Raw genomic sequence first — 25,187 nt, 5'->3', positions numbered from 1 at the left:
CATGTGGGAGACCTGGAAGAAACTCCTGGCTCCTGGCTTCGGATCCACACAGCTCTAGCTGTTGCGGCCATCTGGGGAGTGAACTAGCGGATGGAAGACCTCTTTCTCTGCCTCTGCCTCTCTGTAACTCTGCCTTTCAAATAAATAAGTCCTTAAAAAAGAAGGAACCATGGGGACTAGACAATGGTTTGAGTACACACTCATGTGACAGTGGGGCTATAACTGGCTCAGGATTAGGAAAAACATTTAGTCTGTTTACAAACACATGAACACCGCCTTTGAGAGGTCTTCAAATGTTCATGGAAATACATGTTATAGAAAAAATATGCATATATTTCAAGCCTTTTTGCACCTATGTATTATTGATGAACTTTTTAAAGATTTATTTATTTGAAAGACAGAGATACAGAGACAGGGGAGAGGGAGAGAGAGACCTTCTATCTGCTGGTTCACTCCCCAAATGGCCACAATGGCTGGAGCTGAGCCAGGCCTGAAGCCAGAAGCCAGGAGCTTCTACTGGGTCTCTTACATGGATGGAGGGGCCCAAGCACCTGGACCATCTGCTGCTTTCCCAGGTGCATTAGAGAGAGCTGGATCAGAAGTGGAGCAGCTAGGACTTGAACCAACCCCCGTATTAGATGCCAGCGCTGCAGGCAGAGGCTTAGCCCACTACACCACAGTGATGGCTCCATCCATGAGCTTCTGGGAGGCCCTCCTGTGTGTCAGAGATGAGCAGAGCAAATTCCCAGCTCACGGCCAGACAGATCTGCCTCACCTCCCTACCCTTCATGGTTTCATGGCCTGAAGAAATGAGTTTGTCTTGTTTCAATCTCTTCTTCCGTAAGAAGGGGCTCCCAAGAGCACGCTCCTGTGACAATGTAATAATGGCTGCAAACAGGCCCATAGCACCAGACTTTTGCCACGTGCCCTAGGGGCAGGCATGAGTATAAGCACATCTTGATTTTCTGGAAGGAAAAAGCAAACCAGTGCAACCCAGGATACAGATTTCTAAGCCTGCTCCCCAGTGTGGGAAGTGTCAGGTCAACAGCATCGTGGGGTGCCACAGTGTGAAGTCACCTTGCTAATAATACAGGCAGGAAGCACTGGCATGAGAACCCAATCACTGGAATTGTCGGCCCCTGACACCAGCCAGGGAGTGTGTGCACTTCCTCTGGTACGCCAGTGCTGTCCACAGCTTGCACGTGAACCCCATGGGTCCCAGAAGCCTCAGCAGATCTCCATGGAAGGTCACCTACCTACATTTCCAAAGGGCTCTCCTGCACCAGGGACGCCCCCAGGTTTCATCACCTAGACTTATTTTACAGTTACTTGAATGGGAGTTCAGACTTGCAAAGGTTAACGGACTGTCTCACCGAGCAACAGAAAACCTAAGCCGCAGGCCAGAGCCAGGGATGGCACCTCTGTGTGAGCATTCGTTCTGCCCCTCGCCGTCTACCATCATGGACGAAATTGGAGGTGGGCACCTGTCCTGTGTGTGTGTGTTTTCTCTCATTGCCATGGTAACTGCTCCCAAAGTGCACCAGAGGCTGGTCTTTAGATCTGCAAGATCAGAAGTGTCTTTGCCACCTGTGAGATCCTGCCCGTTAGAAGTGAGGAGAGGCCAGGGGGCACCAGCAGAACCAGAACCAGCACTGGGAGAGTGGGCCCAGCTCAGGACAGTCATAGTCTTCAGCACTGTCCCCAGTTGTCCAGTATTATTAACAGTGGTAAAAATAAAAACACCTGCCCCAGGTGTCTCCGACTACAATACAGCATATCTTCTAATGTAAGATTAGCTTCCTTCTCAAACGGACCTGGGGAAGCTGATCAAATCCACATAGTACTTGTCAGAGGTAAAGTTCTCATCTCAGATGAAATGTTGAACTGAGCTGCCCAAACTAGGAAGAACAGTTTGTAACCTCTGGCCCCACTGTAAACAGTGTCTCCCCCAGGGGAACAGAGACAACATGGTATAGGGTGCTGTGAGTTTTGAAGAAACAACCAGGAAATGGCCATGAACTTGGGACAGACACAGAGGAGTGGAGTGGGAGGAGACAGAGAGAAAAAAGGAAAAAAAAGGGGGGAGGGGATAGCCACCATCCTTAGGTTCCTTAGTATTAGAAATAAGAATTTATGCATTTATTTTATGTATATTATTATTGCTTATTTTATTTTATTGGAAAGGCAGAGAGAGAAAGGGAAGAGAATCTTCCACCTGCTGGTTCACACCTTGAATGCCTGCAACGGCTGGGGCACAGCCAGGCCAAAGGCAAGAGCTAGAATTTCAGTCTCTCACGTGGGTGGCAGGGACCCAGGCATTTGAGCCATCACTGGGTGCCTCGGTGCACACTGAGCAGGGGACAGTAATGGGCAGTGGAGCCAGGACTTGAACCCAGGCATTCTGATATGGGATACAGGAGTCTCAAGAGGGGTCTCAACTGTGGCACCAGATGTCCACCCTGAGAACCAAGTCATTTACCAGAAAACATGGCCCGGCACGAATCATTTCTGCACAGCCCCGGGGTTAGGAGATGATGCACAGGAAGACGAGGCCTGGTCTCTAGACTCTGGTACAGGAGAAAGAAGAAACAGGCTCTCCAATCACATTTCTCATGCTTTAAAAAAGAGATTTATGTATTTCTTTGAAAGGCAGAGTAACAGAGAAAGGCAGAGACAGGGGAGGGGAGGGGAGCGGCGGGGAGGGAGGAAGAGAGAGATCGAGATCTCATCCATCTGCTGGAAGCCCGGAGCCTAGAACTCCATCCTTGTCTCCCGTGCAGGTGCAGGAGCTCAAGTATTTGGGTTTTCTGCTGCTTTCCCAGGTGCATTAGCAGGGAGCTAGACTGGAAATAGAGCAGCTGGGATTTTGAACCAGTGGCTCTATGAGATGCCAGGCATTGCAGGAGTGGTTCAACCCACTGCTCCACAATGTCAGCCCTCTTACATCTCATTTTTCTTGAGCATATATTTAGTAGGGAGTTAGTGATCAAAATTTAAAATACTGGGGCTGGCGCTGTGGCATAGTGGGTAAAGCCACTGCCTGCAGAGCCAGCATCTCATATGGGCGCCAGTTCAAGTCCCCGCTGCTCTACTTCCAATCCAACTCCCTGCTATGGCTTGAGAAAACAGAAGATGGCTCAAGCTCCTGGCTTTGGATCCGCACAGCTCCAGACATTGTGGCCAACTGGGGAGTGAACCAGCAGATAGAAGACCTCTGTCTCTCTCTCTCTCTCTGCCTCTCCTTCTCTCTTTGTGTAACTCTTCCAAATAAATAAATAAATAACTCTTTTAAAAAATTTAAAATATTTTATGACTTCTTTGACGGGCAAAACAAACAAAGCTATAGGGATATGAAATCAAAGGACTAAAATTCTGGCTAAAGCTTTTAACCACATTGAAAGGCCTGGGGGCAATCACCATGCCTTTGTACATTGGTCTATACAAGGAAAAGACAGCTCTGCACAGCTCACAGGGTTACGTGCTTCACTGTGGCACATCAAACATGTACAGGGTGGCAGGAGTTTGGCCTAGCAGCTAAGATGCCAGTTAAGGGGGCTGGCATTATAGCACAGGGTTGGTTAAGCCACAGCTTGCCCCTGGCTTCCCATATGGGCACCAGTTCGAGTCCTGGCTGCTCCACTTCCAATCCAGCTCCCTGCTAATGCGCCTGGGAAAGCAGCAGAAGATGGCCCAAGTCCTTGGGACCCTGCACTCACGTGGAAAACCTAGAAGCTCCTGGCTTAGCTCCAGCTGCTGCAGCCATTTGGGGAGTGAATCAGTGGATGGAAGATTCTCTCTCTCGCTCTCTCTCTCTGAAACTGTGCCTCTCAAATAAATACATAGATCTTAGAAAAAAGATGCCAGTTAAGATATCCATGTCCCACACTGGAGCGTCTGCCTTCGGTTCCCAGCTCCGTGTCCTGGCTCCAGCTCTCTGCTGATGGAGACCCTGGGGGCAGTGGTGCTGTCTCATGAAGCTGGGTCCCTGACACATGGGAGACTTGGACTGACCCAGCTCCAGCTATTGCAGGCATCTGGGGCAAGAACCAACAGCTGGGAGTTCTCTGTCTCGCAAATGAGTACATAAAACATTTTTCAAAATGGGCGGGGGAGGGGAGGAGTGTTACTAAAACGCAGGTTCTGGTTCTGTAGGTCAGGGATGTGCTCAAGATTCCTCATTGTTGGCCGGCGCCACGGCTCACTAGGCTAATCCTCCGCCTTGCGGCGCCGGCACACCGGGGTCTAGTTCCGATTGGGGTGCCGGATTCTGTCCCGGTTGCCCCTCTTCCAGTCCAGCTCTCTGCTATGGCCCGGGAGTGCAGTGGAGGATGGCCCAGGTACTTGGGCCCTGCACCTGCATGGGAGACCAGGGGAGGCACCTGGCTCCCGGCTTCGGATCAGCGTGGTGCGCCAGCCACAGCACCGGCTGCAGCGGCCATTGGAGGGTGAACCAACGGCAAAAGGAAGACCTTTCTCTGTCTCTCTCTCACTGTCCACTCTGCCTGTCAAAAAAAAAAAAAAAAAAAAGATTCCTCATTGCTAACACATTTTCAAACTCAGGCCAGAGTATGCTCACGGAAGGCCAAGAGGCCTTGATACCATTCAATAACTACACACTTAAGACAGTCACTTTGAAACACTTTTAGAGGATTTTCTCTGAGTTGAATTTAACTTGATAGTGTCTTACCAGAGCGGGATTCATGAATTCTTCTAAGTACACCCGGCACAGCCTGCGATCCCAGGTGTCTGTGATGTGACCGCCATACATGATCTCACCAAAGAGGTAGCGGAGGTCTTCCCACGGGACCTGGGGCAGGGCCAGGTGGAGCATCACGTAGATGTCACTTTTGGGTCTGTGAACTCTGCCCGAGGGGCACCCAGGGACACAGCCCCCCCCCCCACCTCGAAGCCACCCAAGTCCCCTTCCACAGGGGCATTTAAAAGAGATTCCTGTGGTGTAGCAGGTTAATGCCCCAGCCTTCAGTGCTGGCATCCCTCCCATATGTACACCAGTTCGAGTCCTGGCTGCTCCTCTTCTGATCTAGCTCCCTGCTATGGCCTGGGAGTGCAGCAGAGGATGGCCTAAGTCCTTGGGCTCCTGCACCCACGTGGGAGACCTGGAAGAAGCTCCTGGCTCCAGATGGGCTCAGCTCTGGCCGTTGCAGCCCTTTGGGGAGTGAACTGGCAGATGGAAGACTCTCTCTTTCTTTGTCTCTCCCTGTCTCTGTAACTCTTTCAAATAGAGAAAAGAAACTCAAGATGCAGTGGGAGAGGCAACACACAGCTCCGTTCAGCTGCCTGCCGGTGTTGCGGAGACTTAGGATGTGAGAGCGAGAGCCGAATGTGTGTGAGCGCCTCCCCTGCTGCCTGCATGTCTGTCTCAGTAGTGTGTAGGATTCAGCTGACATAGGGGACATCCTTGGCCTTGGCCTCCCAGGGCAGTTACGCCAGACTTAAGGTATGAAATGGTTCCTTTCTCTTACTGTCTAGAACTTTGCTATTTTATGTGCAATAGTTTAAAAAAAAGTGCTCCGATCACATTTCTTTAATTATTATGTAAGTGTCCAAAACATCCTTACAGTGTGGAGACATACTTTTTTAGTGTATAAATGACAAAATAATGGACATGGAATACTGAGCATCATATACCATCTTCAGACCTCTTATTTTGGATACAACTAGTTCAAAATGTGTTGCTTGGGAGAACACAGCCATGTTTTATGCCCAGCCTACGTTTTCTGACAGATGTCAATCACCAGCAAAGCTTGAGAAAGCTTTGACAACAGAAATTAGAATGGTTACCAGTAAACCACAGAACAACCCTGGCCACTTAAAAACGTAAGGGGGTGATTTTAGGCCCTATCTGTAAAGTGTGGTCTAGAGCACAATAATATGTGGTTGGTCTTGACCAATGTATCCTAATTTTCATGGATTTAATTATATTTTTTAAAAAGATTTCTTTATTTGGAAGCTGGAATTAGAGAGAGAGAGAGAGGGAATGAGAGACAGAGAGCTTCCATCCACTAGTTCATTCCCCAAATGCCTGCAATGGCTGAGGCTGGGCTGATCCAGAGCCAGGAGCTTCTTCTGGGTCTTCCACGTGGGTGCAGGGGCCCAAGCACTTGGACCATCTTCCACTGCTTTGCCAGGTGCATTAGCAGGGAGCTGGATTGGAAGTGGAACAGCCAGGACATCAACCAGCGCCCGTAGGGGCTTAACCCTCTGCACCACAATGCTGTCCCCACGGATTTTATGTAATGGGAGAAATCCCTGTTGCAAGGATTAAGCCGGACAATGCCAAGGAATGCACAGTTCTTCCTTCCTGAAATGCAATCACGGGGCTTCTGAGAGTCTACACAACTGTTCTCGATGAAGCATTCCCGTTCCCATCTGTACAGCACATCTTAGCTCCGAAACAAAATCATTCATCTACCTTGAACTCCAAATCAAGGGGAACATTACTGAGAAAGTCACAACAAGGTGGCATCCTTAATACATAATAGTGACACGTGCAGGAAATGCACCATTATTTATACATGTGACGTGCTGTAAATTGCTTCCATCATCAGAACTAATTGTAGTGATTATTAATGCAGTGTTATGAACTGTCAGAATTGCTGTATGTAATTACATTTGTGCAAATGCCTCATTACCTGCCTAATGAATCTGGCATATATGCACATGTAAACCACTGTTTTTGTTAACATAATGAAGGGCATTTTTTTTTTTTTTTTTTTTTTTTTGGCACTGAGCTGCTGAGGTAGAACTGGTTTGACCTAGGTGATGAAGTTTGAGCATCCACTTCTGGGAAACCTTTGATCTGGTTTATGTTGGCTCTTGGCAGAAGAATGTCTATACAGTGTCAGCTGTTTCAAGAACAGTTTCAAAAGAGAAACAATGTATCTGTTCTCCTGGGCTCCCAAGCCGCAAGATTCAGAACTCCGCTTTTGTAGAGGTTATCTGGCCACTAGCACTTACTTTCGGGTTTGCCTCTAAGTAGTTGTAGAGGATACTGGCACAAATGGTGAGGTCTCCGGAATTGAATGGATAGCTTCGGCTCCAGCCCTGGGGGCCGAACCTCAGCCTCCCAGCCACGCAGGCGTGGAAGTAGCACAGCGAAAAGAGGATGCTTTTAAACTCCTGGTCTTTGGAGCACATCTCGAGTGTATCCTGCAAGAAAAGAAAAGAAAGGCTGCCTTATCCATCCATGCATGCAGTTTCCAAGGGCAAGCACCTAAATTTCCAATCATCTTATAAAGGGTTTGAGGCCGACACACTATCGGGGTAATATATAATTGTTAACATGGCTGCCAATCCTGTGAGGGAACGGGGGACTGTATTTTCCAGGCTGTTGCTTTAAGAGGACTCATTATTGGTGTTTGCTGTTTGCCTGATTGTTTCTGTGTTCATCAGAAATAACACAATGCATTTGATTATGTCCGTTCTCCTTGACGTCACAGCCTATGGAGTGTCTACATAACGGAAGGTCACAGTCCCAGTCCCATCCCTGTAGCGGAATGCTGGTGGGCAAAACCAAGGCTACCTCACCACAGCTCTAGCCATCCTTTTCTGGTTCCATGGTAATGGAGACCACCCTGGCACACAGCCATCCATGGGAAGACTTGTTTTCTGGCCCCCCTGGAAGCCAGCTGTGCCAAGTTTTTGCCAAGAGAATTTGAGCGGAAGTGATACGCATCACTTCTGTGTCATTTGTCTGGAAGGAAATTGCTTATCCATGCTGTCATTTTTTTTTTGACAGGCAGAGTTAGTGAGAGAGAGACAGAGAGAAAGGTCCTCCTTCCATTGGTTCACTCCCCTAATGGCCACTACGACCAGCACTGCGCTGATCCGAAGCCAGGAGCCGGGTACTTCCTCCCGGTCTCCCATGTGGGTGCAGGGACCCAAGCACTTAGGCCATCCTCCACTGCCTTCCCGGGCCACAGCAGAGAGCTGGACTGGAAGAGGAGCAACCGGGACTAGTACCTGGTGCCCCAACAGGGACTAGAACCCGGGGTGCCGGCGCCGCAAGTGGAGGATTAGCCAAGTGAGCCACGGCACCGGCCCACACTGTCATTCTTTTCCCTTTTCTGTGGACTGAAAAATGATGAAAACTGGACATCCCTGGAAACCTTGGAGTAGGGACAGCAGCATCACCCACTGGCTTGGTGACAGTGTGGAAGAGCCAATGAAACAGACCTGCCAAAAATGGATGAGAGCAACCAGTCGCTGTCTTGTTGAAATCACTACAGATTTAATTCCCTTTATTACATCAGCTTAGCCTGGGCCTGAGCCAATGCCCTGTGGCCCAGGGTTTCCTTGCAGGGAGCTAAGAGTGGAATTCATCGTCGGGATAACTGAATGGCCTCTGGGGGCCTGGAAAATGAATGTCCTGTCAATGACACCTATAGATTGTCTTTGGAAAATGCAGACTTTGGCATTGATAGGTGATGGCCGTGAGCAGTTACATAATTCAAAGGGGGAACAGAGCTGTGTGGTCTGTGGCTTCAAATTAGTATTATTACCCATTCTACAGTATGGCAAACAAGAAAAAATTGAGCTGGGGTGAAGCGTGGAGGTGGGGGAGAAGACGAGGTCAACACCTGCACCTTTCCAGGCCTTTCATGGGTGCAGCTACAGCCTGGTCCGATTACAAATGGACCTGACAACTTGGCCATGGACAGGGCGTCCTGGGCACCCTGGGGCACAGGAGTCCAGAGCTGGTCCTCGGGAGACTTCTGCCGCTAAACCAAAACTAGATTGGTTCTCTGCAGGCCGGGACCACAGCGGCCTCGTTCTTTCTACAATGCTCTCAGCAAACTCCTGGGCTACCGGTCAGGTTGTGTACGGCACAGAGCCGACCAGATCATTAGGTCATTCCAAGTCAGTAGGTAACTTATGCAGTTTGAAATTTTAAAATCATTAAAAATAACTTTCCCACCACTAAACATCAAGTGCAAGACCAGCTTGGGAAAGAAGAAAAGAGAAACTGTATACTTGGAATTAATTTTGAAAATATATTTAAAGCACCAGGTTTAAATGTAAGAAATTTCTAGGAGGTCCAGTATTAGTTTCAAAGTTCCACTTCAGAATTATGATCTAACAAGTCACTTCACACCTCCTTGACTTATATAGTCCACAGAAAATCCAAGGTACCACAGTAAAGTACATTAATTCAATTCATATTTCATTAACCAACTTAGTGTTTATCCTGAGTGCTAAGGAAATAAAAAACACAAGTGAGTGCCTATTTCATTTGTCTCTGATACCCTGCATGCCACAGGAAGAAACTATAAGCAGGCTTTCTCATGAAGAAGTTTGGGTCTTTCTATCCTTCCACACACCAGGCCTCGTGTTGGGACAAGCCAAGTGATGGACTGATTGATACCTCAAAGCAAACAGCTTTGTGAACAGACGACAGAGATCCACACACACAACAGTGCTGTCTGTGCGCAGCCACCAGCTTGATGTGCATAATAACCAATTGTTTGCTTCTATCCGAAAATGGAAGAAATCCGTATACAGAAGGCATCTGTATTTTTACTCTAAAAAATCTGGTTATCTGGGTAGGGACGGAGCCATGCTGACTTCTTTCTGACATCTCCAAGGCACAAGTCCTGTTGAATTGAAGGAGGGTTTGGGAGGTGGCATCCTGCAAGAAATGGCTCCATGCTGCTTGGTCACAGCAATTGGATTTATACAAATAATCTAGAATGCTTAGGAATAAAGTATTAGTATTAAACAAACTTTGTTCATTTTGAATATACATGTTAAAGTTGAAGAATAAATTTTAAGAGAGGATTAAAACGCAGATTTAATTTTGTAAGTTTTTTTTTTTTTAAAGATTTACTTATTTGAAAGGTAGAGTTACAGGTAGAGAGAGAGAGAGAAAGAGAGGTCTTCCATTCACTAGTTCACTCCCCAGATGGCTGCAATGACCAGGGCTGGGCCAGGCCAAAGCCAGGAGTCAGGAGCTTCTCCCATGTGGGTGCAGAGGCCCAAGCAGTTGGGCCTATCTTCTGCTGCTTTCCCGATCCAGTAAGAAGCTGCATCAGAAGTGGAACAGCTGGGACTAGAACTGGTACCCACATGGGATGCCGGCATGGCAGGCCACGGCCTTACCTGCTATGCCACAACGCCGGCCCCTCATTTTAAAAACTGATGCGCGGGCCGGCGCCGTGGCTTAACAGGCTAATCCTCCGCCTAGCAGTGCCGGCACACCGGGTTCCAGTCCCAGTTGGGGTGCCGGATTCTGTCCTGGTTGCCCCTCTTCCAGGCCAGCTCTCTGCTATGGCCCAGGAGTGCAGTGGAGGATGGCCCAAGTGCTTGGGCCCTGCACCTGCATGGGAGACCAGGGGAGGCACCTGGCTCCTGCCTTCGGGTCAGCATGGTGGCCATTGGAGGGTGAACCAACGGCAAAGGAAGACCTTTCTCTCTGTCTCTCTCTCTCTGTCCACTCTGCCTGTCAAAAATTAAAAAAAAAAATTGATGCGCGAACATTTATACCTGTGTAGACCTGTTGGGTGTTTTCTCCGCTGGGGGGGGCACCCAGGCCATAGGGCTCCCTTGCACTCCTGATCTAAGCCATATGGTTGACATATTGGGTGCTATCATTGCTCTCTGCCCATGCCATGGGCGTCATAGGGCCAGGCTATGCAGTAGCACAGAATGCCCAGGGTGACACTGGACATCTGGAAAAAGCGACATTGGTGATGTCAAATGTCATCACTGACTTTATTTGAGCATGTACCTGTTTGCTTTTCTTGTTTTAATTTTTGTGTATTTATTTTCATTTTATTTGAAAGGCAGAAAAATAGAGAGGTTGAGAGACAGAGACATGCAGAGACATCTCCCTTATGCTGCTTCACTTCTCAGATTCCCACCACAGCTAGGGCTGGGCCAGGAGCCTACATCTCAATCCGGGTCTCCCGCATGAGTGTCAAGGACCCAATCATTTGCTACCTCCCAGAGCGTGCATTCTTAGGAAGCTAGAATCGGAAGCAAAGCCAGGACTTGAACCCAGAAACTCCAGTGTGGGATGCAGGCATCCCAAGAGGTTTCTTAGCTGCTGCACCAAATGCCCACCGCTCTGTGTGTTTTCCTAGTTTCTCTTGTGGCTGGGTCAGGCTATGCGACCAGTTTGACCCGTGAGCTACAAGAGGAAGCACTGTGCATTAACTTGGAGGAAGCATGTTTAAAGGAGAGACCCTTTGCTCTCTTTGTCATCTCCTTTGTCCTTTCTTACATTCCACTGTCAGGAGCAGGGATATGGTACAGGCCAGCTTGGACCACGAGGAGCCCATTCTAAGAACGCTGTGACAGTGATCTGTGATGATCTGAATGCATGACAACTCTTATTTATTTTTTATTTTGACAGGCAGAGTTAGACAGTGAGAGAGAGACAGAGAGAAAGGTCTTCCTTCCGTTGGTTTACCCCCCAAATGGCCACCACAGCTGGCACGCTGTGCCGATCCAAAGCCAGGAGCCAGGTGCTTCTCCTGGTCTCCCATGCAGATGCAGGACCCAAGCACTTGGGCCATCCTCCACTGCACTCCTGGGCCACAGCAGAGAGCTGGCCTGGAAGAGGAGCAACCAGGACTAGAACCCGGAGTGCTGGCGCCACAGGCAGAGGATTAGCCTAGTGAGCTGCGGTGCCGGCCGTGTGACAACTCTTAGAGACACACGTGAACTTTAGAGCTCTCTCATGGTGGAAATACTTTGTCACCTTACTTACAGCACAATTATTTCTTGATAAGATTTTTTTTTTTTTCAAAAGTAGCCAACCTTGATTTTAACTGACAAAAGGGTTCCAGGAACCTGTTCACTGATTGCCAAGGAACCCAGGCAAATACCCTTGAACAGCATAAAAGATTGACAGAATTTAGCTTTTCTTTAGGATTTCTTTTTATTTGGTTGATTTTGGCTAAAATGGGCTTGCTGAGATGGTTATGTAGTGAATGACTTTGATTATCATTCTTTCCCTACTTATAATCAAATTTAGTTTTAATGCTTCAGAGAATTCTTTCCACCAGGGAGAAATACTCCTCCTGGACATTCTAGAAAGTCTTCCCTGTAAATGTCACTTTCAACAAATAGAAGGGCTTTCCAGGTAGCATCCAAATAACCAAAACTTTCATGAATAGACTAGAATAGCTTTTTAAAAACATTTATTTATTTGAAAAGCAAAGTGATGGAGAAACAGTGAGAGAGATTTTCCATCTACCTCTCTCGCTGTCTCACCATCACTTTTCCTTTCAAATAAATAAATAATCAAATGCCTGCAAACAGCTGGGGCTGAGCCAGGCTGGAGCCAGGCTGCAGGAACTTCACCCAGGTCTCTCACACGGGTGGCAGGGGCCCAAGTACTTGGGTCATCATCCACTGCCTCTCAGGCACATTAGCAGGAAGCTGGATGGGAAGTGCCAGTAGCCAAGATTCCAACTGGCACTCCTATATAGAATGCAGGTGTTCTAAGCCATGGCTTAATTTACTATGCCACAGCACCCACCCCTAGAACGAGTGTTCTTAACTAGGGAAGTCATAACTAGTTTTTGGGGCATCTGTGAATCTCCATCAGTATATGCAGTGTAGCTTTGACTGTGAATTGCTGTGGGGATAACGTCCATGGTTTTATCAAATTCTCACAGAAGACCTTGCCAACAAACTCAGAAAGATATTTTGGCTGAAGCATGTTTGTTCATGGAGCAGTCACTTTTAATGAGTGAAGACGATTGTTTTAGCAGAGTAGAGAGTTTCTACTTAAACACAAAATTTCTATTTTGTACTTACTTCTAGAAAGGGCTTGAAAATCTCCCAAGTGGTTGAAATTATAAAAACAAACATATGTCTTCCACAGTACAGAAAAAAACATATTTCAAATATTTAATAGATTCAACAAGATCTGTTGGTGTCTACTGTTACACTTTGATCTGTGTATATACAAGCTAGGAATTACTCAATGATGTAATTAGATGTTTAACTATAATCTTCAACACTGAATTCTTAGGTAGCCAATGACTACAAGTCCCTCATAATGTTGGGTTGGTTATCAGCCCTCGAGGCACTAGAGAAAACATACGTGTTGGCATACTTCATAGAGAATGGTAACATTTTTCATGGAGGGCTGCGTATTTATCAGCAAATCAAACATACTTAGGGCTCCTCCTACTCTCCTAAGAAGAGTACTGTGTACCAAGGATTTTCAAGAAACTAGAGAAAGGAATGCAAACTCACAGTGTAGCAACAAAGGAAATGGAATGACTTGACAACAATACAGACAGATCATCTGGGTAAAGATAATAATGTAAATATTTACATATTCAATAATGGAAATAATTTACATATTCATTAATCCATTTACTACATTTTGGAAGGAAGTGACAATATAAATAGGAATATATCACGGACATAACCCGAAATGAGGTCCTTTAAATTAACTAAAATCAAAATCAGACCTAAAACATGATGCTGAAACTTTTCCACGTCATTAGATTTTTATCAGCATCAAGAATAACAATGGCGGCTTGGATACCAGTCTGCCACATTATATTTCAAGAAGGAAGTTCCTCACAAAGCTACCCAGTTCTCCCTGCACAGGTGGCTATAGTTTTCTGTTAGAGTAAAACTTAAACATAGTTCCTAGTCATTGCAATAGAAGCAATTACTTCAAGAGATGAACACACAGACACTTCGTTCCAAGCCTCTCAATGAGCTAATGACGGTCCCACAGTCTTGTGTGCAACCCAAGGTCACTGTCAGTCCCCGGCCACTTCTGCTGTCTTACCTGGTCAAAGTTGTACAGGGCAGCATGCAAATTGGCTCGCATTCCTGTGGGAGGCTCATTGGTGATCTTGATGGAGTTCTCCAGGAGTCCCTGGGGGATGATGTGCTCATCTGGGGTGGGCGCCGACTCTGCGCTCATGAAAACCCTGTAATCTCTGTGGCTTCCTTGGCTGAGCCGGTCAAGGAGTTTCTCCAAGGTTCCCAGCCACTTGATTACCAGATGGACATTCTGAAAAACAGTGTGGCTTATGACTCCTGGGAAACAGATGTCTATTACTTGAATGGTAGGATTAGAACACCTTTAGTTATACAAGGAGACTTCAACAAGTTTGTGGGAAAATCCATTTAGAAAATAAGTATATTTTGGTGCAAAAAAAGTTTTGCAATCCATGAAGTTTTACCATAGTAACTATGTTGCATGTACTTTGAAAAAAATGTTATTCATTTATTTTTATATATTTGGAGAGAGAGAGAGAACACAAGAGAACGAGAACGCTAGCTCTCATATGCTGGTCCACTCCCCAAATACATCAGTTGGGGCTCAGCTAGAACAAGCTGGAAACTGAAAACTCAACCTGGGTCTCCCGTGTGGAGCGGCAGGGACCCACGCACTTGAGCCATCACCTGCTACTTCCTGGAGTACACATTAGCAGGAAGCCGGAATCAGGAGCAGAGCCAGGATTTGAACCCAGGCACTCACATATGGTATACAGGCACTCGACGCGGCATCTCCACTGCTGCACCGAAACCCCGGCAGCCTCTCCCGACCTGAGGGAAGGTTGTGAAGCTGCCTTGTTTAAGCGTGTTGCAAACTCAGAGAACTAGTATTAAAATCTTCCTTCATTACCCATCATAAAAAGGAAAAATAAAAGGCCAAACAGAACTGGGCGTGGAACACATCGAATACTCCACGTGACCACAGGGTGTCTCTGGAGTCCAGTCTCTTTCCATTGTATGTTCCTGCTTCGCACACCCACAGTCACTCCTGGCGTGGAGCTGCCTACTACTTTCCTTTGTTCCAGTTCAAGCCCAGTTATTGGGACATATCTGGGTTAGTTTGATAAGGCATAAAACTTCAAGTCAGAAAGGCACCTGATCACCCATGTCATTGCTTCTGATGGAAACCTCTATTCCACTCCTACTCACTGGTACTCGGACTCCAAAGAGCACAAGGGAAGGAAGGCTAGCTAACAAAGAAAATAAGCTCTCCTTGTTCAAATGGATTCTTAACACATTGTTTTTCTTAAATCCTAGAACTGACAAAAAAAAAATGCCACCACCACCATCATTCTTTGCTTTTCACTTTTATGATTGACAAATTGTTCCTCCATTACTAAACAAACACCCACAGGGAACAGCTTGGTGTTGGTGTTGGTGTTGGTGTTGGTGTTGGTGTTGGAAGAGAGGTGCTTGGTGTAAAGGCTGTGTCTTACACGCTCTCTGGCTTTGGAGAAATTCTCAGTATACAATTGAAACATCACACCCAGGGCTTGGTGATTTTTTCCATCAGAGAAAAAATGTTCAAGATTATCCCAGCTACAAAGATACATGGAACGAAGGCTAATAAGGAAGGGAATAATAATGCAGGTACCCACTGAAGTCTTGCAAAAAAGACCCACAGCAATTGCCTTGCTCACATTATTAATAGACTGTAATTCCCTCGGCAAAGGCTGGACATTGATAGGGGTCACAGGCTGAAAACTGTGTCCCCTACTCCTGCTCAAACATTGAAGTCCTAAGCCTCAGTCCCTCAAAAGTGACTGTATTTGGAGATAGGTTCTTGGGGGTTTTTAAATTATTATTATTTGAGAGGTAGAGTTACAGAGAGAGAGAGGGAGAGACAAAAGGTCTTCCATCAGCTGGTTCACTCCTCAAATAGCCGCAATGGCTGGAGCAGAGCTAATCTGAAGTTAGGAGCCAGGAGTTTGTTCAGGGTTTCCCACGTGGGTGCAGGGGCCCAAGCACATAGACCATCTTCTACTGCCTTCCCAGGCCATAAGCAGAGAGGTGGATCAGAAGTGGAACAGCCAGGACACGAACTGGTGCCCATATGGGATGTTGGTGCTGCAAGCAGAGGCTTAGCCTACCATGCCACAGCGCCAGTCCCTGGAGACAGGCTCTTCAAGGAGGCAATGCAGGCTGCCTGTGGCCTAGAGGTGGCCTTAATCTGATATGATGAACAGGAGAGTGAGACACAGAAAACTCAAGGACAATCATGGAATGACACAGGGAGAAGCTGACCATCCACAAAACAGTGAGAGAGGCTCGGGAAAAACCCTGTAGAAACCTTGACTTCAGATGTCCAGCTGTCAGAACCATGAGAAAGGAACTCTGTTGATGGAGCCACCTCCTGGGTGACACTTCGCTGTGACAGACCTAGCAAACTAATCCACTAAATAGGGGAGCCAGCTTCCCCTCCAATATGCTTGCTGCAAGGCTGTAGGGACCATCCTTTTCTCAGCAAACAGTGTTACTTATAAGTGAATAAAAACAAAACCTGTTCCTTTAGTTGTATTATGTCCAATTCGGTGCCTATCGATTATGATAGCAGCTTTCTTGAAAAGTTTCCTTGAAAAAGTAAAAATGTCCTGCACCTGGGGCCAGCACTGTGGCATAGCAGGTAAAGCCACCACCTGTGGTGCTGGCATTCCATATGGGTACCTGTTCAAGTCCTGGCTGCTCCACTTCCAATCCAGTTCCCTGCTAATGGCCTGGGGAAACAGCAGAAGGTGGTCCAAGTCCTCGGACTCCTGCACCCATGTGGGAGACCTGGAAGAAACCCCAGGCTCCTAGCTGCAGATTGGCTCAGCTCCGGCTGTTGTGGCCATTTGGGGAGTGAAAGAGTGGATGGAAGATCGATCTCTCTCTCTCTCTCTCTCTCTCTCTCTCTGTCTCTCTCTCTCTCTCTCCCTCTGCCTTTCAAATAAATAAATAAAAATTTAAAAAGAAACGTCCTGCGCAGTGACTTTGGAGGCAGGGGTAGATAATCCTCCAGGTGAACCATCGTGGACACAGGCACACTTTGGAGGAGAGCCTGAGAACCATTTTTGAGGGCACTGACTGGCTGCTTGTCCAGGAAAGAAAGCCCTGCACAGAGCTGGCCTTGTGGTGCAGGGGGTTCAGACGCTGCCATCCCATATGAGCACTGCTTTGTGTCCTGCCTGCTCCACTTCCGATCCAGCTCCCTACTCATGTGCCTGGGAAAGCAGCGGAGGATGGCCCAAGTGCTTGGGCCCCTGCACCCATATGAAAGACCTGGATGGATTCCAGGTTCCTGGCTTCAGCCTGGCCCAGCCCTTGCCTTTGCAGCCATTTGGGGAGTGAACCAATGGGTGGAAGATCTCTCTCTCTCTCTCTCTCTCCATTCTTCTCTCTCTATCTCTGCCTTTCAATTAAGTAAATAAATCTTTTTTAAAAGAAAGGCTTGTACAATAGGTTTAAGCAATGCACGCATCCTGGGACTCTCCCACTTTGCCCATCAACCATGATTCTTGCTATCCAAGAACTCACAAACCATCTGGTGTGTGTACAAGATAAAGACAACTGGCAGCCTACCACTTCTACAGCTGTTTTCTCTGGAGTGTAGGCTTTTGATAAAATGTTACCTAAACATTGTGAGGAGGGCTATCTTTGACAATAATAATTGACCATTTCAGGGTCTGGCCAAGAGCTAATTTCCATGTGCATACCTATCCTAGGCCTATGCTGATATTCATCTCAAATGTGAATTACAAACCATATGACAAGATCTGATGTTGGTCTACTCTTTCTTCAAAGTCCTGATTCTAGCTACTAATCAAGGGGTATTAGAAACCTCTAGAAGCCTGGAAAGCCAAAGGCCTGGCAGAATCTCTCCTCCTAGTTGCTGCTTGTGTGAGTAGAGGGGTGGGGAGTGACAGGTAAAACTAAGCAGTTACATTTCAGGTAACTATGAACATAAATCAAAGGTCTGTAATAGAAACCCTAGAGTATATGCTTGACATTGACAAAATATGGTTTTTTATTGGTAAAATATACAACATGAATTTTGGGTGGCAGCTAGTAGCTTAGTAGAGATATACAAACAAGAAAAATATTTTAGGGGCTGGTGCTGTGGTACAGTGGGTAAAGCCACTACCTACAGGACTGGCATCCCATATGGGCGCCAGTTTGAGACCCAGCTGCTCCACTTCTGATCCTGCTCTCTGCTCTGGCCTGGGGACGCAGTGGAAGATGGCCCAAGTTCTTGGGCCCCTGCACCTGCATGGGGGACCTGGAAGAGGCTCCTGCTCCTGGATTTGGATTGGTGCAGCTTTGGCTATTGTGGCCATCTGGGGAGTGAACCAGCGGATGGAAGACCCTCCTGCCCCACTTCTAATTCTGCCTTTCAAACAAATAAATAAATCTTTAAAAAAACATTTTACTTGGAACAATAAGATCTTTTGGGGGTAACTATGCCTGTCCTCATGCTCTCTCCAGCCTGAGCTGCTGTGTGCCATGAGCAATGCTAAACAATTCTTTCCTTTGTGGGAAAGTTTTTTTTTTTTTAAATTTTTTTTTTTTTAATTTTTTTTAATTTTTAACAGGCAGAGTGGACAGTGAGAGAGAGACAGAGAGAAAGGTCTTCCTTTGCCGTTGGTTCACCCTCCAATGGCCGCCGCGGTAGCACGCTGCGGCCGGCGCACCGCGCTGATCCGATGGCAGGAGCCAGGGGCTTCTCCTGGTCTCCCGTGGGGTGCAGGGCCCAAGCACTTGGGCCATCCTCCACTGCACTCCCTGGCCACAGCAGAGAGCTGGCCTGGAAGAGGGGCAACCGGGACAGGATCGGTGCCCCGACCGGGACTAGAACCCGGTGTGCCGGCGCCGCAAGGCGGAGGATTAGCCTAGTGAGCCGCGGCGCCGGCCGTGGGAAAGTTTTAGTTGACCAAAGTGTCAGAGCCACAGCTGCTGTCCGAGAAGCAAACCATCCACTGCTAGCTAAGTGTTTCTGGGCCTCAGAAGGGGGCACGCTACCACCCCACATCTCCTAAAAAAAGGCAGACCCCAGCTAAGCAGTGGGTATCCCTGAAGGTCACGTTCCCCCAAAGAGACGTCCCCTTGGCCTCTGGACTGCTTCTTCATGAATCCAGTTTTATTTCAAGCAGAAATGCAAAAGGCAGCAACACATTTGACTACTGGAGACACTGCAGGCAGCTAGGGCTGCCTCTCAGCATGAGTGGTGGCGTGGGCTGGCATAGTTCCCTGCTGCCACACAGACCCGGACGTGGGTGGCAGATCTGCCTCTTCCCAGCTTGTGGGCCTGCAACTCTCCAGACCTCCCCAGGGCCCACTGTCTCCTCGTGATATCAAGAATTACAACAGCAGAGCCTACGCTTGCAGCTGTGTGTTGAGAACTGCCTGCTCCAGAGAACCATCCCCAGCCCTGCTGAGCCAGTGGGCCTGGCTTGTTGCAGGAGGTAGCAGCACACCCCTCAGGTGGCCCCTGATGCTGGCTTGTGCTCCACGTGTTCCTGGGATCCCTTGCTAGGATCTGCAGCCAGGGGGCCACCGGGTTGTAGAATCACAGACCTATGTAGCGCCCATCCTACAAGGGATGAAGCAGTAATGGACACCACACTCTTCCCTTTGCAAAGGGAACAGACACACCCACCAAGGGGCACAGCCAGGCTACTTCCAGAAGTTTATGGAAAAGGGCAAAGAGAATTTTATTTTGGTGCAAAAATTCTGATGTGTGTGCTCAATGGTTTCATAACATGCATCTTGCCATTAGCTTCTGGAAGTACCCTGGTACATGTATCAAAATGACACTGTGCAACATCAGATAGTGGCTGATGGTGTTGGTGCACTGGCCAACGCTGCTTGTCCTCAAGCATTCCTGGAATGTTCTAGATTCTGTATGTTAGGAGGATGATGAGGCTCTCCCTATTTTTTCTTTTTTTATATAGAGAACTTTTTTAAAAAAAGATTTATTTATTCATTTAAAAGTCAGAGTTACACAGAGAGAGGAGAGGCAGAGAGAGAGAGAGAGAGAGAGAGGTTCACTCCCCAGTTGGCTGCAATGGCTGGAGCTGGGCCAATCCGAAGCCAGGAGCTTTTTCCAGGTCTCCCATGCGGGTGCAGGGGCCCAAGGACTTGAGCCTTCCTCTATTGCCTTCCCAGGCCACAGCAGAGAGCTGGATCAGAAGTGGAGCAGCCGGGACTCAAATAGGCACCCATATGGGATGCCGGCACTGCAGGTAGTGGCTTTATCTGCTAAGCCACAGTGCCAGCCCTCCCCCTATTGTTTTCAATTTGTATTTATGTGTGTGTGTGTGTGTGTGAGTGAGAGAGAGAGAGAGAATATCTTCCATTCACTTGTGTACTCTTTAAGTGCCCTCAATAACTGATACTGGAATAGGCCAAAGGCCAGCGCCGCAGCTCAATAGGCTAATCCTCCACCTGTGGCACTGGCATACCAGGTTCTAGTCCTGGTTGGGGCACCGGATTCTATCCCGGTTGCCCCTCTTCCAGGCCAGCTCTCTGCTATGGCCTGGGAGTGCAGTAGAGGATGGCCCAAGTGCTTGAGCCCTGCACCCACATGGGAGACCAGTTGAAGCACCTGGCTCCTGGCTTCAGATTAGCAAGGTGCACTGGCTGTAGCGCGCCGGCCACAGCAGCCATTGTGGGGTGAACCAACAGAAAAAAAAAGGAAGCCCTTTCTCTCTGTCTCTCTCTCACTGTCCACTTTGCCTGTCAAAAGAAAGAAAAGGAAAAAAAAAAAGGAAATAGGCCAAGGCAAAAACCCAGAAATCAATCCAGGTCTCCCATGTGGGTGGCAGGAACCCAATTACGTGAGTTATCACCGCTGCCACCTGGGCTCTCCATCGGCAGGAAGCTGGGGTCAGGAGCATAGCTGGGACTCTAACCCAGGCTCTGTGATGTGGGTCACGGGCATCTCGGCATTGAGAATAAACGCCTGCCTCACTATTTTTCATTACAGTGCACAAAGGCCGGACAGTCTCTCAAGAGAGGACGGCCATCCACCCCTTGTGCAGGTGTCATGAGTGCTTTGCACATGACCCCATGTTACGCCGCAGGCCTGTGGCGCTGGGCAGGCTCTCTGTATACGCTCCGGGTTCTCCAGGAACACTCAGTACTCACTTGGAGGATGACCCAGTGTCCAGCTTGGGACGCCTTCTCCAGCGCCCTTTCGGCCACCATCTCCTGGCCTTGTCCTAGAGACACATTGTGCAGTTTTCCCGAGTCGATCGTGAAGCCGAGTCTCTTCCCTGTTGAGAGGGGTGCACAGCCTCGTGAGAAGAAATGGCCATCGCGGAGGAGCGAAGAGTGCTGGGAACTCTGTGGTCACTGCTGCCCTCGGCTAGGTCCCTTTCCTGAGCACCCCGAGTTAAGGCCGTGTTGTTTCCACGAGCGAGCGGCATTGTGAGCTCTCAACAGCTGCCTTAGTGCCTGCATTCAAGGAGCCAGTGGGGTTCAGAGCCTTGGGTTTGCGGATAATGAGGCCTTTGACACTCTGATAGACGGCAGCCATTGTTCTACAGCTTTAGAAACTCCTGCAGGAGCAGCAAAGCCTTGGCCCCACAGAAAGGAGCAACAGGTGGTCGACGCCACAGCCGTCTTTGAACAGATCTGCTCCTTGGGCCAAGGCAGGAGACTCTCACCTGGTGAGGCTGCGTTTAAATTGAGCACAGTCAGGTCCCAGCTACGTTAACCTGGTGTTCTCGGCGTCGGCCGTGGGGGAACCGTAATCCAGTGCACAAAGCGACAGCGCCTTGCACAATCGAACGCGCTGGCTCTAATGACCATTATTTAGTTCGCAGGGTGGGCGCACGCGATTGCCTGGGCATGGAGAAAATTGCCCTCCGGCCTTCGTGCAGTCAAAAGGTAGGGAACAGCACAAAAGAAACGTGCGTTATGCCAACGAGATGAATGTTCCATTTGAACATTTCTCCAGACTGCAGTGTTATTATGCCCAGGCTCTGACAAATCGCACACATACCCACACACACACACACACACCCTTCCAAAGAACTTAAGAGAACTCAAAGCAAGGGCAGGTGGGCAGTGGGCAGCTGCGGGGGAGGCAGGGCAGGCTGGCAGCCTCCTGGGCACTCACCAAGCACTTCGAGGTCTTTAAGAGCATCCACCCCGGGAGACAGGATGAAGAACACTGGGGTGGCTGGGTTGCTGTCTTCCAGTGCTTTCCCTAAGTCCAGTCTGGTCCTCTTCACGTACTTGGCCCCCAGTTTCTCCTCCACAAAATTTCTACAAAAAAATAATAAAAGAAAACAATGCCAAATCCACAGATTTCAGTGGTTTTGACCTTGAGAAGTGTCATCGCTTGATTGAGCTGAATCGAAGGGCACAGGAGAGAAGGAAATGATCACCCGGCAGGTCCTGTTAGAATAGCAACAGGAATCTAACTGGATTTACGCAGCAGGTCAATCAGTGAAACCCTTCTCTCTCTCTCTCTTTTTTTTTTCAAGCTTTGACAATCAGAAACCTACTGTCCATCTTGGGGGGCTACTGAGGTCCCCCCTCTGAGCACCATCAGCTGCCTGTGTGGGGCTCTGTACCCACCGAGTCCCCTGCCAGACTCTCCCATTACTTATTAACAGTTCATTAGATTTGCCACAGTGCAATTTTCCAGCCTGCTGGGCTTCTCATGAATATACAAATGCGTTTTGGGGTGTTTCTAACACAGGGAAGCTCAATGAAGCGAGGAGTTAGCAAAAAGCCAGGATGAAGCAGAATTCACTTGGAAAGTAGGGTTCGGCAGCAGCTTCCGCAAAGGGAAAACTGGCCGAACGACAAAGAAAGAGGAAAGAACTCAAGACACAGGAATATCGCGGGAGAAAGCGCAACACCACAGGGGAGGAGGCGGAGAACTCTTAGGCTGGTGAATTCAAATTAGGATAAGACTTGCATGAATTAAGCGGCTTCTTCTGTCCATCGGGAAGCCTCGAGGGCCAGGTAAAAGGACACTTGAACCGAGAGGCGAGTAAGGGGTTTCGGCTTCTCAATCGCGTGGGTTATAAAGTTCTCCTTGAAAGGAACTCCTTTCTGTTTGACACACCAGATCTTCAGCGCCAAAACGCTCCCACCGAATCAAGACAATGGGAATCACCCATCTTCCTGACCCCTGCTCTTTCCCAAGACTATTCCCATCAAGTCCTCTCCTGCTGAGGTCAGAATTAGGCTTTTCAGGAAGGAGGCACTGAGTCTGTCTAAGGACTAGCAGTCTGCTGAGTGACTTGCAAATGTTAACAGCAGCAGCGACTATATAAGGTCCAAGCGGCAGAACCACTTTGCGTTACTAGGGATGCTAAACACTTCTGCAGGATACTGGCTAAGCTCACTTCTGTTTGCAAAAAGGCTGGCTGCCCCACCTGAGAGCGTATGTCATCCGGTCAGGGCGCAAGGCTCTCAAAATAATCAGCTTCTGTATTAAACTTTTCTTCTTCCATTCTTGCGGTAACTTTTCTTTTTCCGGGCATTCCGATTCCACCCACTTCCTCCACTGTTTGGTAGATCCTTCCAGATCTCGGTCTAGGCCTCGGAATTCTTCCAGAAGGGCTATCGCCTGCAATACAACAGAGACACAAGGAGGAATGGGTGATCCGTAGCTCAGGGGTTTGAGGCTGCGGATGTAGCTCATGTCACACAAACACGGCGTGTTGGCCAAGTTTCCACTGCCCTCTCTGGATTTGCTCTGCACCCCTTTCTGCCTTGCTCAGAGGGTGATCTCTCAGGACAGTGCCCTGGGGCCCTGGCCGGGTTGGGTTTGGTGAGCAGGAAACACTGAGAAGAGACTGGAGGAGCGAGGAGAGAGGGGCGGGGTCTTTTCCTCCCAGCCCTTTCCTGGTTGAGCAGCGGGTTATGTCCCTCTGCCAGGGCCGCAGCTCCCGCCGCTGGCTCTCTTCACCTCCCTTCTCAGTAGTTCCAGTTTCTCAGTATGTCTCCCCTTTTCCCATCCCTTCTCATCCTTGGTTGATTTCCTGCTCGCCACACTGTGAACATATGCTCGTCATTGAACTCACTTCACTCCTTTGAATGTGCCACGTGTTTTGCTGAAACCCTGCTACACATTTGAACTTGGATTTCAAATGCTAAAGTGACAGTCTAATTAATACACTAATTTTTAAGAAATTGAATCTAAATGTACCATAAGCATAAGGGATAACTTAGTTATTTTCAGTGCATAGTATGTTTCCTTCTTGGAAAAAAGAACAAGGCAAGGCTTAATACTTGTTGAACATCTCTAAAGAACTCTAGACCATCCAAGAAGAAATTCTTAATACTGTTTCTTAGGACAGAAAAGTGGAGTGAGAATTGCTGGAGCCGGCGCTGTGGTGGAGCAGGCTCAGCTGTCCCCTGCAGTGCTGGCATCCCATACGGGCACAGGTTGTGTCCCTGCTGTTCTGCTTCTGATCCAGCTCCCTGCTGAGGAGCCTGGGAGAGCAGCAGAAGATGGCCTGGGCCCCGGCACTCACGTGGGAAACTCGGAAGAAGCTCCTGGCTCCTGGCTTTGGCCTGGCCCAGTTCCGGCTGATGCAGCTATTTGGGGAGTGAACCAGAGGATGGAAGATCAATCCCCACACTCCCCTCCCCCAACTTTTCTCTATTTATACCTGCTTAAAAAGCTTAAAAAACAAACAAATAATCTTCAGACAAAAAATATAAAAAGAATTGAAGAATGACTGACATTTTTCTTCTAGCGTTCTGTTTTATTTAAACATTTTATGATTAAAATGCTAAATTGTTGCAGAATTTAAAAAACTATGCAGATAGAGTGGAGAAATATAATTCACAAAGAAAACAAAATAAACCAGATATAAGTAAATGGGAAAACTATTTTTATTTGTCACTTGACTTTCATCAAAGGTCCTGACAGACTGTACATCTTTGCTAACAGTTTCTCTCTCACCCATAGGTCAAAAGCTCCAAATCAACTTAACAATACAAAGATTAACAACAGAACAACACATTCTATAGCATATTATTATTATTATTATTATTTTTTTGCCAGGCAGAGTTAGACAGTGAGAGAGAGAGAGAGAGAGAAAGGTTTTCCTTCCGGTGGTTCACTCCCCTAATGGCTGCTATGGCCGGTGTGCTGCAGCCGGGGCACTGTGCCTATCCGAAGCCAGGAGCCAGGTGCTTCCTCCCAATCTCCCATGCGGTGCAGGGACCCAAGCACTTGGGCCATCCTCCACTGCCCTCCCGGGCCACAACAGAGAGCTGGACTGCAAGAGGAGTAACCGGGACTAGTACCCGGCACACCAACTGGGACTAGAACCCAGGGTGCCGGTGCCGCAGGCAGGGGATTAGCCAAGCGAGCCACAGCGCCAGCCTCTATAGCATATTTCTACAGCAGAAATAGTTTCTAATATTATCACCTGGATTTGTAAAACCTTGATTCTATTCCA

At 48.1% G+C, this 25,187-nt stretch overlaps 1 protein-coding gene across 1 annotated transcript in view; it reads right to left on the bottom strand.

The window, feature by feature from the left end:
• DNAH11 (dynein axonemal heavy chain 11) overlaps positions 1–25,187 on the bottom strand; it is a 367,765-nt gene that overhangs the window by 13,150 nt on the left and 329,428 nt on the right. The window contains 6 exon segments of the mRNA XM_062178539.1: positions 4,688–4,807; positions 6,979–7,170; positions 13,781–14,008; positions 20,899–21,026; positions 21,875–22,023; positions 23,148–23,341. Coding sequence (XP_062034523.1) covers positions 4,688–4,807; positions 6,979–7,170; positions 13,781–14,008; positions 20,899–21,026; positions 21,875–22,023; positions 23,148–23,341 — 1,011 coding nt within the window.

This window comes from Lepus europaeus, chromosome 20 (genome assembly GCF_033115175.1).
Source record: "Lepus europaeus isolate LE1 chromosome 20, mLepTim1.pri, whole genome shotgun sequence".
NCBI classification, from domain to species: domain Eukaryota; kingdom Metazoa; phylum Chordata; class Mammalia; order Lagomorpha; family Leporidae; genus Lepus; species Lepus europaeus.
The sequence above is the reverse complement of the archived record's forward strand: the minus strand, read 5'-3'. Positions and strand labels throughout refer to the sequence as shown.